General features: G+C 32.5%; 2 protein-coding genes across 2 annotated transcripts; both read left to right on the top strand.

The window, feature by feature from the left end:
• Nucleotides 1–546: 546 nt before the first annotated feature.
• LOC106106137 (facilitated trehalose transporter Tret1-like) lies at nt 547–8,832 on the top strand. Its single transcript, XM_013286680.1, has 7 exons — nt 547–926; nt 4,102–4,257; nt 4,564–4,766; nt 5,004–5,190; nt 5,566–5,945; nt 6,751–6,859; nt 7,602–8,832. Exons 1-7 carry the CDS (start codon nt 854–856, stop codon nt 7,898–7,900), a joined length of 1,407 nt encoding a protein of 468 aa, XP_013142134.1. The 5' UTR covers nt 547–853; the 3' UTR covers nt 7,901–8,832.
• Nucleotides 8,833–10,315: 1,483 nt separating this feature from the next.
• LOC106106099 (facilitated trehalose transporter Tret1-like) lies at nt 10,316–13,292 on the top strand. Its single transcript, XM_013286627.1, has 6 exons — nt 10,316–10,708; nt 11,225–11,427; nt 11,812–11,998; nt 12,233–12,609; nt 12,774–12,888; nt 13,006–13,292. The coding sequence occupies exons 1-6, from the start codon at nt 10,579–10,581 to the stop codon at nt 13,290–13,292; spliced, it is 1,299 nt and encodes a 432-aa protein (XP_013142081.1). The 5' UTR covers nt 10,316–10,578.
• Nucleotides 13,293–13,461: the final 169 nt, after the last annotated feature.

The raw sequence follows: 13,461 nt of genomic DNA, 5'->3' as shown, positions 1-13,461 counted from the left end.
TGAAATTAAAAAAAATAATAAAAATGTGACCTATATTACTCAGCGATAAAGTAGCTGTCAATAGGTGAAGGAATTTTTGAAAGCGGTCTATTCGTTTTTGAGTTATTTTAATCCATACAAAAATACAAATCTTCTTTATAATATTAGTATAGATTACGATCAATGTAGGGAGGTTCGTTTAAAATACGTTTTAATTCAAACTATCTAATTCTAAACAAACTTTGCATTTGTGATGTATTTTTAAATTCATTTTAGAAGTTTTTTAGTATGTCCAAATAAAAAAAATATCTTTAGTTAATCTTCTATAAATTTCAGTAGGCGTAGTCTTTGCTAGTTATTCAAAAAACAGTGAGGTAGGTAACCCGTCTTCTTTTGAAGGTTTCTAATACTATTTGAGGAAAGGTTAAACGTCAAGTCAAGTACGGCCAAGATCAGTTGGCCGTCAAACAAGTTTGTACTCAATTCGGATTTTGTTCTAAGCAGTAATTCTAATTTAATAACTTATGTCATAGTTTGCCGTTTAAGAAACTTGTGATGCTCATTGTCCATTTATCAATATAACCGTGCGTGTTCACTCATGTAAAAATAAAATGCTGTCCCACTCATTCTCCTTGAAATAAATGAGACATCAGAATTTTTATATAGGCGTTTTGGTAGTGCAAACTTACCGTACAAGTGAAAGGACCATAGCCGAGTCTGTTGCAATGTTGAATAACGTTTGCTGCGTGCAGAAGTGTCGCTCGTAAAAATTGCGTACTGGCTGGAAATTTTAATTTGGAGAAATAAATAGAAAAGAAACTCTGACAAGCACAGTTTTTTTTAAGTGTAAAAAGGTTTTATATGTGATTTAAAAATGTTATTATCTCGGAAACTCCTGTTTTCCCCTGAACCGGGAATTCTACGACAATATGCAGTGGTGATTTTCGGTAAGTAAACGAATTTTACAAATTCTACATAACCTTATAACTACCATAATGATGTTTTCTTTTATTTCTTTCTGTTCTTTTAAACTTAATTGGTTTTATTTTGTTTCCTCCATAAATTGCCAATAGTAAAGAAAAAAAAATCAAAACATATTTTTCAAGCGTTTCTTTTCCTGTTAATTGTAAAATTCTTTGAATTATGCTATTAGTCCACCGTTTATTTAGTCTCCCAATCTTTATTTTCCTTTTTGGCCCTCACTTAATTTATTTAAATATCCAGGGAACTTATATGGTAACAAAAATAACAGATTTGCCCTCTACAGGTTTAGTACTTAGAAGTTGGAAGTAGGCACAAAATAAAATCAAAGATTAAGTGGCCAACGAAGACGTTGCCGCTTCTTCGAAACTATAATCCTCTGTTTCATTCAAACGAGGTGAGAATAAGGACGCGTTGCAACTTTTTGGCGCAAAATAATATAGTGAATCTTTCGTAGAGTAAATCTATTTCATCTATCTATGTATTCTATTTTAAACTTTCGTCGAGTAGTGCAAGCTTATATTTGGACGAATAAGGTTACAATAAGTTCGATAACATCAGATAAGCCTTCGTTATTATTTATAACCAGGGCCGGTTTTAGCATTCCCTGCGCCCTGGTTGAGACTTTTACGGCGACCTTTATCCGTAATATAAACCCTTATAGAAAAGGCATAAAGACGCACCACGGGCACCCACGTCGCCTGTGACTCCCTTCATTTCTGTCGCCCTGGGCTTTCGCCTTACCTCGTACTACCCTAACGCTGGTACTGGTTCTAACCGATTATAAACTCAACTGTCAGCTGAACAGTTGAAGTTAAAGTCTTCACTCGCACAGTTTACACTGAAGAGTCACTGGTCAGTTAAAACTGTTAGAACTAAGCGTATGTTGCGGGCTTTAGAAAAACGAGACTTAGAAGCAACAATTAATATAACATAATCTTACTAATTTTATGAATGCGAAAGTTTAGATGGATGTATGAATGTTTGTTAGAGTTTGTAGCCTAAACTGGTGAACAGATCTCGATGAAATTTCGCAAAGGATAAACTGGAAGTACATATAAGCTACTTACTTTTGTTTTCTAATACCACACAGACGAAGTCATGGGCGAAAGCTCTGCAATAATTATAAAAATTGTTTAGAATTCAAGTTCAAGCGTTCTTTTATTTACCTCTATTACATAACTCAGGTCAATTAAGTTACAATGTAACTTGTATTATATCACACAGGACGTGCCTCACTTTAGACTCATGCATTATAAAACGATTGAGTACAGCAAAAATAGACAATGCATATTAAAAAAATGACTGTCTCTACGTAATATGGAATAAAATATATCTAGAACATGATGTGTTTACGTTGCTTATAATTTTGTTTTGAAAACTTTTGTCTGTCTGTCCGCAAGAACGCGGTTTTACACGATAACCTCCGTTAGGACGAGACCGATTATATCGTAACTTTCAAATAAAGGTAGATGATGTAGGCCGGAATATTAGAATGTAGAATATTAGTTATATTTAAAAAAAATCAACGCAATTTTATGATTCTCGCATGCGTGTTTGGTAAAGACGATTTCCATTCATTATAAACAAATAAGGTTTTATTAATTAAAGTTTTTAATCCATTTGATTTTTAACCAATGAATTACAACCCTTTACTTAGGTAGGCTCAGAGCTCCTTTAGGGGGAAAATATAGTGAGCTGATGAAGATGAAGGGATTGCAAAAGCAACCAAGATTCCATCGTTTAGAAGAGAAAAGATTCATTTTATACTTCCTTCCACACCAAGTGCGTTCATATTTACAGCCTTACAAGTAAACGCGGTATAAAGATAAACTTAGAAATAAACTAATACCAATATATTATTATAATAATAATATATAATCAGGTTGGATCGTAATCAAACGCGTAGCTTAACAAAAATGTATAACAAATATTTCCTTTTTGACCGACTTCCCAAAAGAAGGAGGTACTCAATTCGTCTGTAGGTTTTTTTATGTGTGTTATACTCAGTTTATTCCTAAGTTTAAATTAATATAATTATCTGACCAGTGTTGAGCACCAATTACTGTTTATATTATTATTTAGTTAGATAATATTCAAAGAAACAATAAAAAATAGCTTCACGTGTTTCATATTATGTAAGTATTCTAAAAATAGTCAAGTTTTAGAGGAAAAGTACTGGCTTAATTTGAATTTATGATAATTTTAACCAAAAAAAAAAAGATTTTCTCACACTAAAGCACATAATTTTGCATTTTTAATTTACTACTTTAAAATTAAATGTAAATGAATAGATGAAATTAAATTGACTGTGACTGTTTAACAATTGCATAAGTCGTTGTTAGAGACGATTTTTGTTACTGATTTATTTCTGTTCTTCTTGAAGAGGTATTTACGAGTGCAGTTTTACAAGACTTGAGGTAGCCGAGCGGAGATAACGTTTAACTTAAATCTCGTTTATGGGCCCTTGAGGACTCCCTCAGGAGCCTCGGCTTAGGTCTTTACTTCGTTAAAACTGTAACTTATTTAAATACAGGACAGGAGAAGAAATGTACAAGCGCCGATATATGTATAGATTTGTGATTTTTAAAATATTTTGCTCGTAACACTATCGTTATTGTCATTTGTTATTCTATTTAAATGTGTGATTTCCTATTGGAATCAATTCTTTCCTATCGATTTCCTATAAAACCAGTATTAAGACCTGTTTTGCCTATCTTTGTAAAAGATTGCAGCTTTCATTTCCAGTTACCTTATAAATAACATTACAAGGAATAATAATTGAATTTCGTTATAAAAGTTTATATAAACAAGTGGTCGCTGATTATTCGAAATTACAGTTTTTTTTAAATACTTTTTAAACCCCTGTCCACATTAACTGTCAACGTTCGTTCTTTTTTTAAAAAGGTATGCAAATGTTTTGCTTCATCTATATCTTTACTTATCTATACCAATAGTATAAAGAGGAAAAAAAAATATTTTTGTGTGTTGAAATAACTCAAAAACTACTAGGCCGAATTTAATAATTCTTTCACCATTAAAAAGCTACGTTATCAGTGAGTCACATAGGCTATTTTTAATTCATGCGGGCTAAGTCGCGAGCAACAGCTAGTGCATTAATACGATGTTTTATCTGTGCAGTAAATCTAAGCGTGTTGACGACAGGCATGAGTGTAGCATGGCCTTCACCAATGTTGGTCAAACTCACCAATGCCACGGAGACACCTCTATACCGTACAATTACTGAGGAAGAAGGGTCATGGATTGTATCTATTGGATTTCTTTGCACCGTGTTTAGTGAGTAATTTTAACCCTTTATTTAGTGTCTGATTCTTGGAAGTTCTAGAAATTCCTTCCTAAAAACTGAACAGGAACGTAACAATAAAGCAGCCTTTAGTGTCTAGATCAATTCAATTCAACAATTATAAAATTTCAAATCAACTGAAACGAAAAAAACCTCTAAAACATCAAGAACAGAGTTTTATCAAAGAGTAGATTGTCATAGATTAAGCATAGGTAAATTCTTTCTCTTTGGTCTGTCTGACGATGAGTCGGCATTTTCGTATTTTAAAAACCAATATGTATGTAGTTTTTTTCTTTCAGCAAACATCCTTTTAGGTATGTTAATCGATAGTATCGGCAGAAAGTACTGCGTGATAATAGCTTGTGTTCCAAAGATTATTGTCAGTATTATCTACATATTTGCTTCTGATGTATGGATGCTGATATTGGGACGAGCACTTATTGGTGTCACAGACTCTTTTGTATTCACTGTCGTGCCTATCTACTCATCAGAAATAGCTAGTGTAAGTACATTGATATTATGCCACTAAACCCCTCTGTTCCCTCCTGGCCATTGTGTGGGGCGCCACGGGATCGCTTTCGCTATCTGTCAGGTGCCCTGGGCGGTCATTATGCTTAGTTCTTTGTAGCTAGACTACTCTGTGGTTACAAAGGTTACGATTGCTAGATGCAAGTCCAAAGATAAAGGTTACCAGCCATTAGTCCTTATAAATTCTATTGCTGCTAATTTTTTTTTACAGAAAGAAATGCGAGGTTCCCTCGGCACCTTTCTGCAGATATTCTCATCCTTGGGTATTGTGGTCACTTTATCAGTAGGACCGTACACGTCGTATACAACATTTAACACAGTCTTCGCTGTGATTAACGTAGTTGCTGGTATACCGCTACTCTTTCTGCCTGATAGTCCGTTCTTTTTATATGCAAAAGGTAAGTGTCAGTAAAAATATTTTGTTATAGTAAAGGTCTTTTAAATATGGCCAATTGAATTTGGAAGTAAAGTACATAAATCTCGTGCAAATATTGTCGATTATATTACAATGGATGATACAATTGGTTTCTGGCAATTTTCTATACTAGGCCAGGATATGTCCAGTTAACAGTAAGGTCGACTGTCCATACGAATAGTTCCGTCTCGTTCTAATAACTTAAAAAAGCAAAGATAGCAGCATTCTTTTGTTCAGCTGTTAAAGTGGTACTTCACGGATGGAATTTACAAAAGCATACGTAATTGTACATTTGAACCGCTGACAAATGATGTCAATTGTTTATTTTTGTGTTTTTTTAATAACAAGTAATTTTCAGGTAAAACAAATGATGCACATGACGTATTAAAACTTCTTCGAGGGAATGATCAATTGGCAAAAGAAGAGATAGCAAGTTACGCGTTATCGACCGATAATAAAGTCGACAAAATAGCATTGTTAAAGAATAGAGTTGTCCTTAAAAGTTTGGGTGTAGCAATGCTTTTATGCGCGGGTTCGCAACTAGTCGGTTTTAACGCTGTATCGTTTTATTTGCAAACGATTCTGGTATCCACAAGAACGAAGGTAAAGCCGGAAATTGCCTCGGTTGTTATTGGTGTGATACAACTGTTTGCAAGCTTTTGTACCACTGTTATGATGGAGAGGTTCAAAAGGAAACAGATATTAATATCATCATTGATCGGAATGCTTATTGGACTAGTGAGTATTTATTATCTACTAGCTGTTCCCTTGCAACTTCATCCGCATGAAATTATGAACATTTTATCTTATTTTTTACATTTGTCACATTATCAATTACAAATGTCAAGATGACAAGACATGATGACAACCTTGCTTCCTTGATGTTGGCAGCAACTTATGGTCTCTTTCCCACATTAGAGTTTTTATCCAAAATATTTAACCCCTAAGTTTAATGGCGTTAAAATATATAGCCTAAAGCGTGACGCAAGAGTAGGGTTTTTTATAAAAAAAAGAATTATTTAAAAATATGGTGTGATTGCTGACATCTTAGGCAACAAAGAAGTGTGTGTTTACGCTTTATTATATTAGTATAGAAGTATAGATAGATATGTATCTATACTATTATAATAAAGCGTAAACAAACACTTCTTAGTTATGTAGAACGTCAGCAATCACAATATACTCGGTAGAAATTATCCTACTTCTTACTAATATTATAAATGCGAAAGTTTAGATGGATGGATGTTTGTTAAAATTTGTAGCCAAAACTACTGAACCGATCTCGATGAAATTTGGCACAAACGTAGAGGATAATCTGGAAGAACACATAGGCTATTTACTTTTGTTTTTTCGCGTCGCGGACAAAAGATAGTTGGATATTTTTAATATAAAAGGTCTTAGACGTTACGACTTTAGACTATATTTTCACGCTATTAAACTTATGAAGTTAATAAATTGGAACTTATGTACTCCATAAGGAGTACCACTATTTAACTAAATTACTTGTATGATCGTGCTTATAATAGTTATTTGCTTTTTTCAGGTGGGATTGGGTGCGTTCTTCAAAATACGCGAGGATGCCGAAGTGCAAGGTTTCTTAAATTATTTGCCGTTAATATCGCTTATCCTTGTGGTATATTGTTATAGTGCAGGTAAATATTAATATTACAATATTATTTAGTATTATTACGCGTATTTATAGACTAAAATTAAAACAAAGAAAAGAAATAAACAAAAAAAACAACCTTCCTTTTTTGAAGTCGGTTCATAAACACAACTAATGAATCGTTTTACTTCTTTTATCCTTAACATAACATAAATTATCTATTGTTTTATCCAATTATCACAGTTGAATAAGGCAAAATTGTATTAGAAAAAGAAAAAAACCCTTTAGTGCTTTAACCTTTAGTAGTACGCAAGGTTTACTATAGTTAAGTAAGGCTAAATTATATAAAACAAATAATAATCTTTTTTAAATTTTATTTATATCTTTGAATAGATGTAAACTAATACAATCTTGATTTTTATAACTTATTTATTAATATTTTATCACAAAATATACAATTTAATTACAGAGCTCATATTTTACATTAGTTTTTTCTTTATGTCACACCTTGCACTTCTTTTTTTTTACATCTCAAATCGTAACTTATTTTTATTCTTTGTCGGTAGCCAGTGTTAACAATACATATGAACCAAGTAGTCAATATAGACCAATCTTATTAATATTATGAATGCAAAAGTTTAGATGGCTGGATGTATGTTAAAGTTTATAGCATAAACGGCTAAATGGATTACGATGAAATTTGGCATAGACGTAAAGGACAGTCTAGAAGAACACATAGGCTACTTACTTTTGTTTATTTTTTATTTAACTCTTATTTCTTTTTTCAGGAATGGGATCTCTCATTTGGGTTCTTACAGCGGAATTGTTCGACGGTCCAGCGCGAGCTTTTGGCGTATCTATAAGTTTGATTATAAACACTTTGTCTGTGTTTTTAACCACTAAATATTTCTCTACGCTAACAACAGTTTTAGGGCCCGCGGTGACGTACTGGTGGTTCAGCGGTTGCTGTTTTATTACTTGTATATTTATACATTATTGCGTACCTGAAACTAAGGGGAAAACGTTTAGAGAGATACAGGAATATTTTGAAGGGGATAGAACTAAAAAGGATTTCGAAAATAGTTAGGAAATATTAACATAAGTGTTAGGATAGTACAGGGGTTGCGAACATTTATGCATCAACGTGCCAATTTGACGTGCCATCGAATTTTGATTGCGCTTATTACGTCAATTCCATGGTGCATCTACTTCATAATTTTTTTGTAGTGTTTTTATGATCATTGACGTGCTCAAAATATTATGTAGTTTGCTACCCCTGGTATAGAATATGGTTTTGCCATTCGGCAACACATTTGCAACTCTAAAGTTCTTATGCCTAGTTCACACGAAGCTATTAATTTAGTCGAGTCCCAAGTAATTTAGTAACTAAAGGACTGAAAGACGAAAATTTGGATTAGACTCGCAAATTATTTAGTCGATTCGACTTTTTCGGCGTAACTAAACTATTAAATAAGTCCGATCTTGGCAATTATTGAGAAGAAAAATAGCACCGTGCAGTAGAATTGGCGCATCACTAGATTATCGGCATAAACGTCACGTCCGTAGCTGACAGCATCAAAGTCATTAGAAGGATTGATATTCGCGCGCATTCCTGGCAGGACCGCTAATTAATATTATAGTTACAATTAATTGTTTAAAACAATTTAGTCGCGATCCGTAGTTTACGTTGATATTGCATAACATTTGTGTACTATACTGAGACAGTAATTGTTTGCGCTACTGTCTAGATAGACTCGATTTTAGCTACTAAATTAATCGATAACGACGAAATCATTCCTAGTGTGAACTAGGCATTATAGATTTAGTCAAGTGGTTTTACTTCACTAGTTAAACCGCTTGCGTTTTTAATACTTTTTTTTTAAAGTTTGAATTTGTATGGCTTCATTTAGAAGACTACTTAATTTTAAGTTTAAATATTTACGTTAGTTTTTAAAAAATTATGTAATCTACTGAAATTTCTACATTTTAATATAAATAAATTTACATTGACAATATTCCAAAAGTATGTTTTTCATTTTACCTTTTACGAATAGTCGAATATAGAAACCTATTAAAAAAGTATCTTTATTAGTAAGATAGTAGTAGATTGGTACTTAGATTTTTTTTTAATTAGGTTTCTTTAAATATAAAGGTACTTTTTCCTTAATTATTTAATACTAGCTTTCGCCCTCGACTCCGTTCGCTTGGAATTAAGAAACACAAAAGTAAGTAGCCTATGTGTTCTTCCATACTATCATCATACATCTATACCAAATTTCATGGAAATCCGCTCAGCCGTTTAGGCTACAAACTCTAACAAACATCCATCCATCTAAACTTTCACATTTATAATATTAGTATGATAAAATATAAATGATGGTTACAATACTTTTTAAATACATTTTAAATGTAACTCTATTTATACTCTAAAATTCGTGATGGAATAATAAAAAATGTTGCAAAGAAGGTACTTTTGTGTCATGTCAAAAATGTTATTAGTGTTGATACAACCCAAGTAGACGGTGTTTTAAATCCTGTGTATATTAAAGGTTTACATTTAATCATATTAAAATTATGTACAAAATAACACGTGCAAATGTAAGACAATATGGAGTTATTATAATAGGTATGTATTTAATATTTATAATACAAATGTTGAAGAATTACATTTCTTTACAACACAACAATGTTAGACATGCGATGTTTTCAATAAATCAATTGCAAACGAATGGATCACGAATAAATTTGGCACAGATGTACATAGTCTGGAACACGTAGCCTGTTTACTGTTTTTTTTTAATTTAGTGCGGAAGTTAGGCAGAATCTACTGGACTACAGTATAAATAAATCTTATAAACTTTTTATATTTCCGTAAGAGAATTGTTTGTTGGACATAAAACGTAACTATTGTTGGTTTTACTGCCCGATAGACATGTTATTTTTAAAACTTTCTTTCTTATACAAGGTAAATTTTGCCTTTATTTTTTCAAATAGTGTATTACATCTATGCCAATATCCATGAAATCGTGGAGATACCTTCAAACATCCATATAAAATTTCGCATAGTATCAGTTTATTCGTTAAAAATAATAAAAAATGCAAGGTGTGTGAGTAACATCTATTTATACTAATATTATAAACAAGCTGTTGCTCGCGACTTCGTCCGCGTGAAATTTAAAAATTATAATGAAAAAATATGTCCTGTGTTACTCAGAGATAAATTACCTTTCTAATGGTGAAAGAATTTTTAAAATCGGTCTAGTAGTTTTTGAGTTATTTCAATACGTATACAAAAATACAAATCATTCCTCTTTATATTATTGGTAAAGATATAGATGTAGATAGGAAATACTAATATTATACATTTTTGTATGTATTTAATTACCTCAAAAACTACTGGACCGATTTCAAAAATTCTTGCACCATTAAAAAGCTACGTTATCTTTAAGTAACATAGGCTTTCTTTTTACTATTTTATTAATTCTACGGAGACGACGTCGGGAGCGACAGCTAGTAAAGTATAAAGTTTGTTAGTTCTCATATTGTTTCAAATTTATTTGACTTTTTTACCATCATCATCATCCTTATTCTACTCCCGTAGGGTCGGCACAACAGGTTTTTGTCCTCCAAATAACTCATACGTCATCTCAGTCATCACTTGACTTTTTACCATTGTTTAGTATCAAATTCTACGATTTGTATAATGTTTCATTAATTAATGACATTGGGACATTTTCAGTGAACTTAAGTATACTAACAATTGGTATGAGTTTAACATGGCCGTCACCGGTGTTAGTAAAATTGAGAAACCCGAATCAAAGTCCTGTTCATACTTCACTAGACGACAGTCAAATATCTTGGATTGTCTCAGTATCGTTCCTCGCGTCAGTATTTAGTAAGTATTTTTCATATTTATACAGAGCTAAACTAAACTATTTCGTATACCGATTCTTAAGTTGAAAGTTCGAAGTCATTCTATAATATGTTGTAAGCATCGCCAGCTGTTAATGTACAATCGGGAAATTTGGCGATTTTGAAACCCACATTCATTTGAACACGAAACAGTAACCAATCCCCGCAACTCATTGCTATCTAATTGGATATTTGTAAGAGGAGTCTAATTACAAGGAATAAAGCATTTTTTGTTAGTGGAACATTGTAGATTTCCGCGATTGTACATAGTTAAATGTGCGTCTCCTCCTCCGTCAATTAAAGGTAGGCAACGCATCTGCAATTGCGGATGGCCGCTTGCTTGTTTGCCACCTTATATTATAAAAATAAAAAAAACATTGATAAGAAGCGAAAAATGTATCATCCATACTAAACCGTGTGGGTTTTGATTGTTAATTTCACAAAGTAAACTACACACTTGAATATCGCTATTTTACGGTTAACTCTGTTACTTTTTCAGCGACTGTTCTTATGGGTGTCATTGTTAACCGATTCGGGAAGAAGCAGTGGATTGTATTCGCCTATTTGCCGAGAATTTTATCTGGTTTCATATACATCTTCGCTACAAGTTATTGGTGGTTTATAACAGGACGGATTTTAAATGGAATATCTGATGTATTATTTTTAAACAGCGTTGCGCCTTATTCAGCTGAAATTGCCAGTGTGTGTATTATTTTTTAATAATTTGAAAGATATAAATATTTAGTAGTGATTGTCTCAATGTTGTGTTTGAATTTTACATATCCCAAATATCTTATTTAATTTTGAAGTATACCAATATAAGCTGTGGTGACCTAACCTTTTTAATATTACAATAGCGAAAGTTTAGATGGATGGATCGATTTGTCAGAGTTTGTAGCCTCAATGACTGAATGGATTTCGATGAAATTTGGGTAGATGTAGAAGATACTGTGAATGAACACATAGGCTACTTACTTTTGTTTTTTAATTCCTCGCGAACGGAGTCGAGGGCTAGTTCTTTAATACTTACTGTTCGTGTTAGATTGTTAAAAACCCTTATTAGTATTCCTATTTGTTTGATTTCAGAAAGAAATAAGAGGATCTCTGGGCACGATATCTCAAATTCTATCTTCTTTGGGAATGCTGATCTCGCTAAGTTTGGGTCCTTATGTGTCGTATTTTGTGTTCAATCTTACATTTACAACCATCGTGGTGCTAACATTTATGCCGATATTACTGCTACCTGAAAGCCCACATTACTTGTATTCAAAAGGTAAGTTATTAATCGCACTGTTTAGTTGTGCTTTGAGTCCTATGAGCTTATATGGAGGTACGGTACATGATTTTTAGTTGTGCAACTAAACAGTTGAATAGGGTGCGAAACAATCGACAATCGCACAACAGCTGTTCGATAAATTAGTCAAAGGTGCGCCCGTTCTTAGAATTAGTAAGTTTTATACACTCCAATGTATACCTATAAAAATAACACATAGCATTTTATTTCCAGGTCGAAACACTGAAGCATTTAATGTGTTAAAATATTTTCGTGACTCGGAAACTTTGGCGCTAATGGAAATGAATGAATATGGAAAAGGAAACATAGAAACGAATACAGGGGTGTTGTTACAAAATAAATTATTTATTAAAGGGACTATTTTGGGTATTATCTTAGGGTTGGGAACACAATTAATGGGTTATAATACAGTGTCATATTATTTACAAACAGTATTGGAATCAACAAAGACAAGTGTGCAACCAGCTTTAGCGTCAGTCATAGTTGGAGTTCTGCAATTGTTAGGGAGTCTGTGTTCCACTTTAGTTATCGATATATTTGGAAGAAAACCTATTTTAGTGTTTACTTCAATTGGAATGGCAATAGGAATGGTAAGTAAAAAACTGAGAAGGAATAAAAAAAGTAAATTTATTACTAACCCTGTCATGACCATCGAGAAATTATATACCTTTGTTCTTTTAATTGGCGCTATGCGCTAAAAGATGGCGCTTTTATAGAAGTTTTTCTTGCGAAAAATACAAAATCCTTTTTTCAGATGGGTCTGGGCGTATACTTTAAAGTCATGGAAACAAATGCCAATTCTATATTTGGAATATTAAATTATTTACCCCTGGTGTCATTGGGAATTGTAGTTTTATGTTTTAATTCAGGTAATATACTAATAAACTGTGTTTGATAGTTAAAAATGAACAATTTATTGTGCGTAATTATATCCAAGATTACTGGGGAATATTTGTCTTTGATTGACGAGTTTTTTTTTATTTCAGGTATAGGTTCCGTTTATTTACTACTGTTCTCCGAGCTTCTAGATACATCTATGAGAATGATAGGAATTTGTATATGTATGTTTTTCTCGACATTATCAATGTTCCTGTTGGCCAGATATTTCGAAGGGTTGATATCAGTTGTTGGTTCCGCAACGACATTTTGGCTTTACAGCGCGAATTGTTTGTTCTTTTCCGTGTTTATTTTACTCTGCATACCAGAGACTAAAAACAAGACGTTCAGTGAAATACAAGAAGCTTTAAAAAGCGGTATGTTTGTTAGAGAATGAATTAAATTGATAATAGTTTTTTTTCAATAAAGTTTGTGATTTATATCTATTCTTATTTCAAAGAATGTATGTAACTTTAGTTTGGTTAAAAACAATAGAACATTCTGAGAATTGCAAGGATTAACCTGATGGCAAAATTATAGAAATAGCAGTTTACAAGTAGTGTAAA

This window comes from Papilio polytes, unplaced genomic scaffold (genome assembly GCF_000836215.1).
Source record: "Papilio polytes unplaced genomic scaffold, Ppol_1.0 DF822400.1, whole genome shotgun sequence".
NCBI classification, from domain to species: domain Eukaryota; kingdom Metazoa; phylum Arthropoda; class Insecta; order Lepidoptera; family Papilionidae; genus Papilio; species Papilio polytes.
This window is presented reverse-complemented; position numbering and strand designations above follow the sequence as displayed.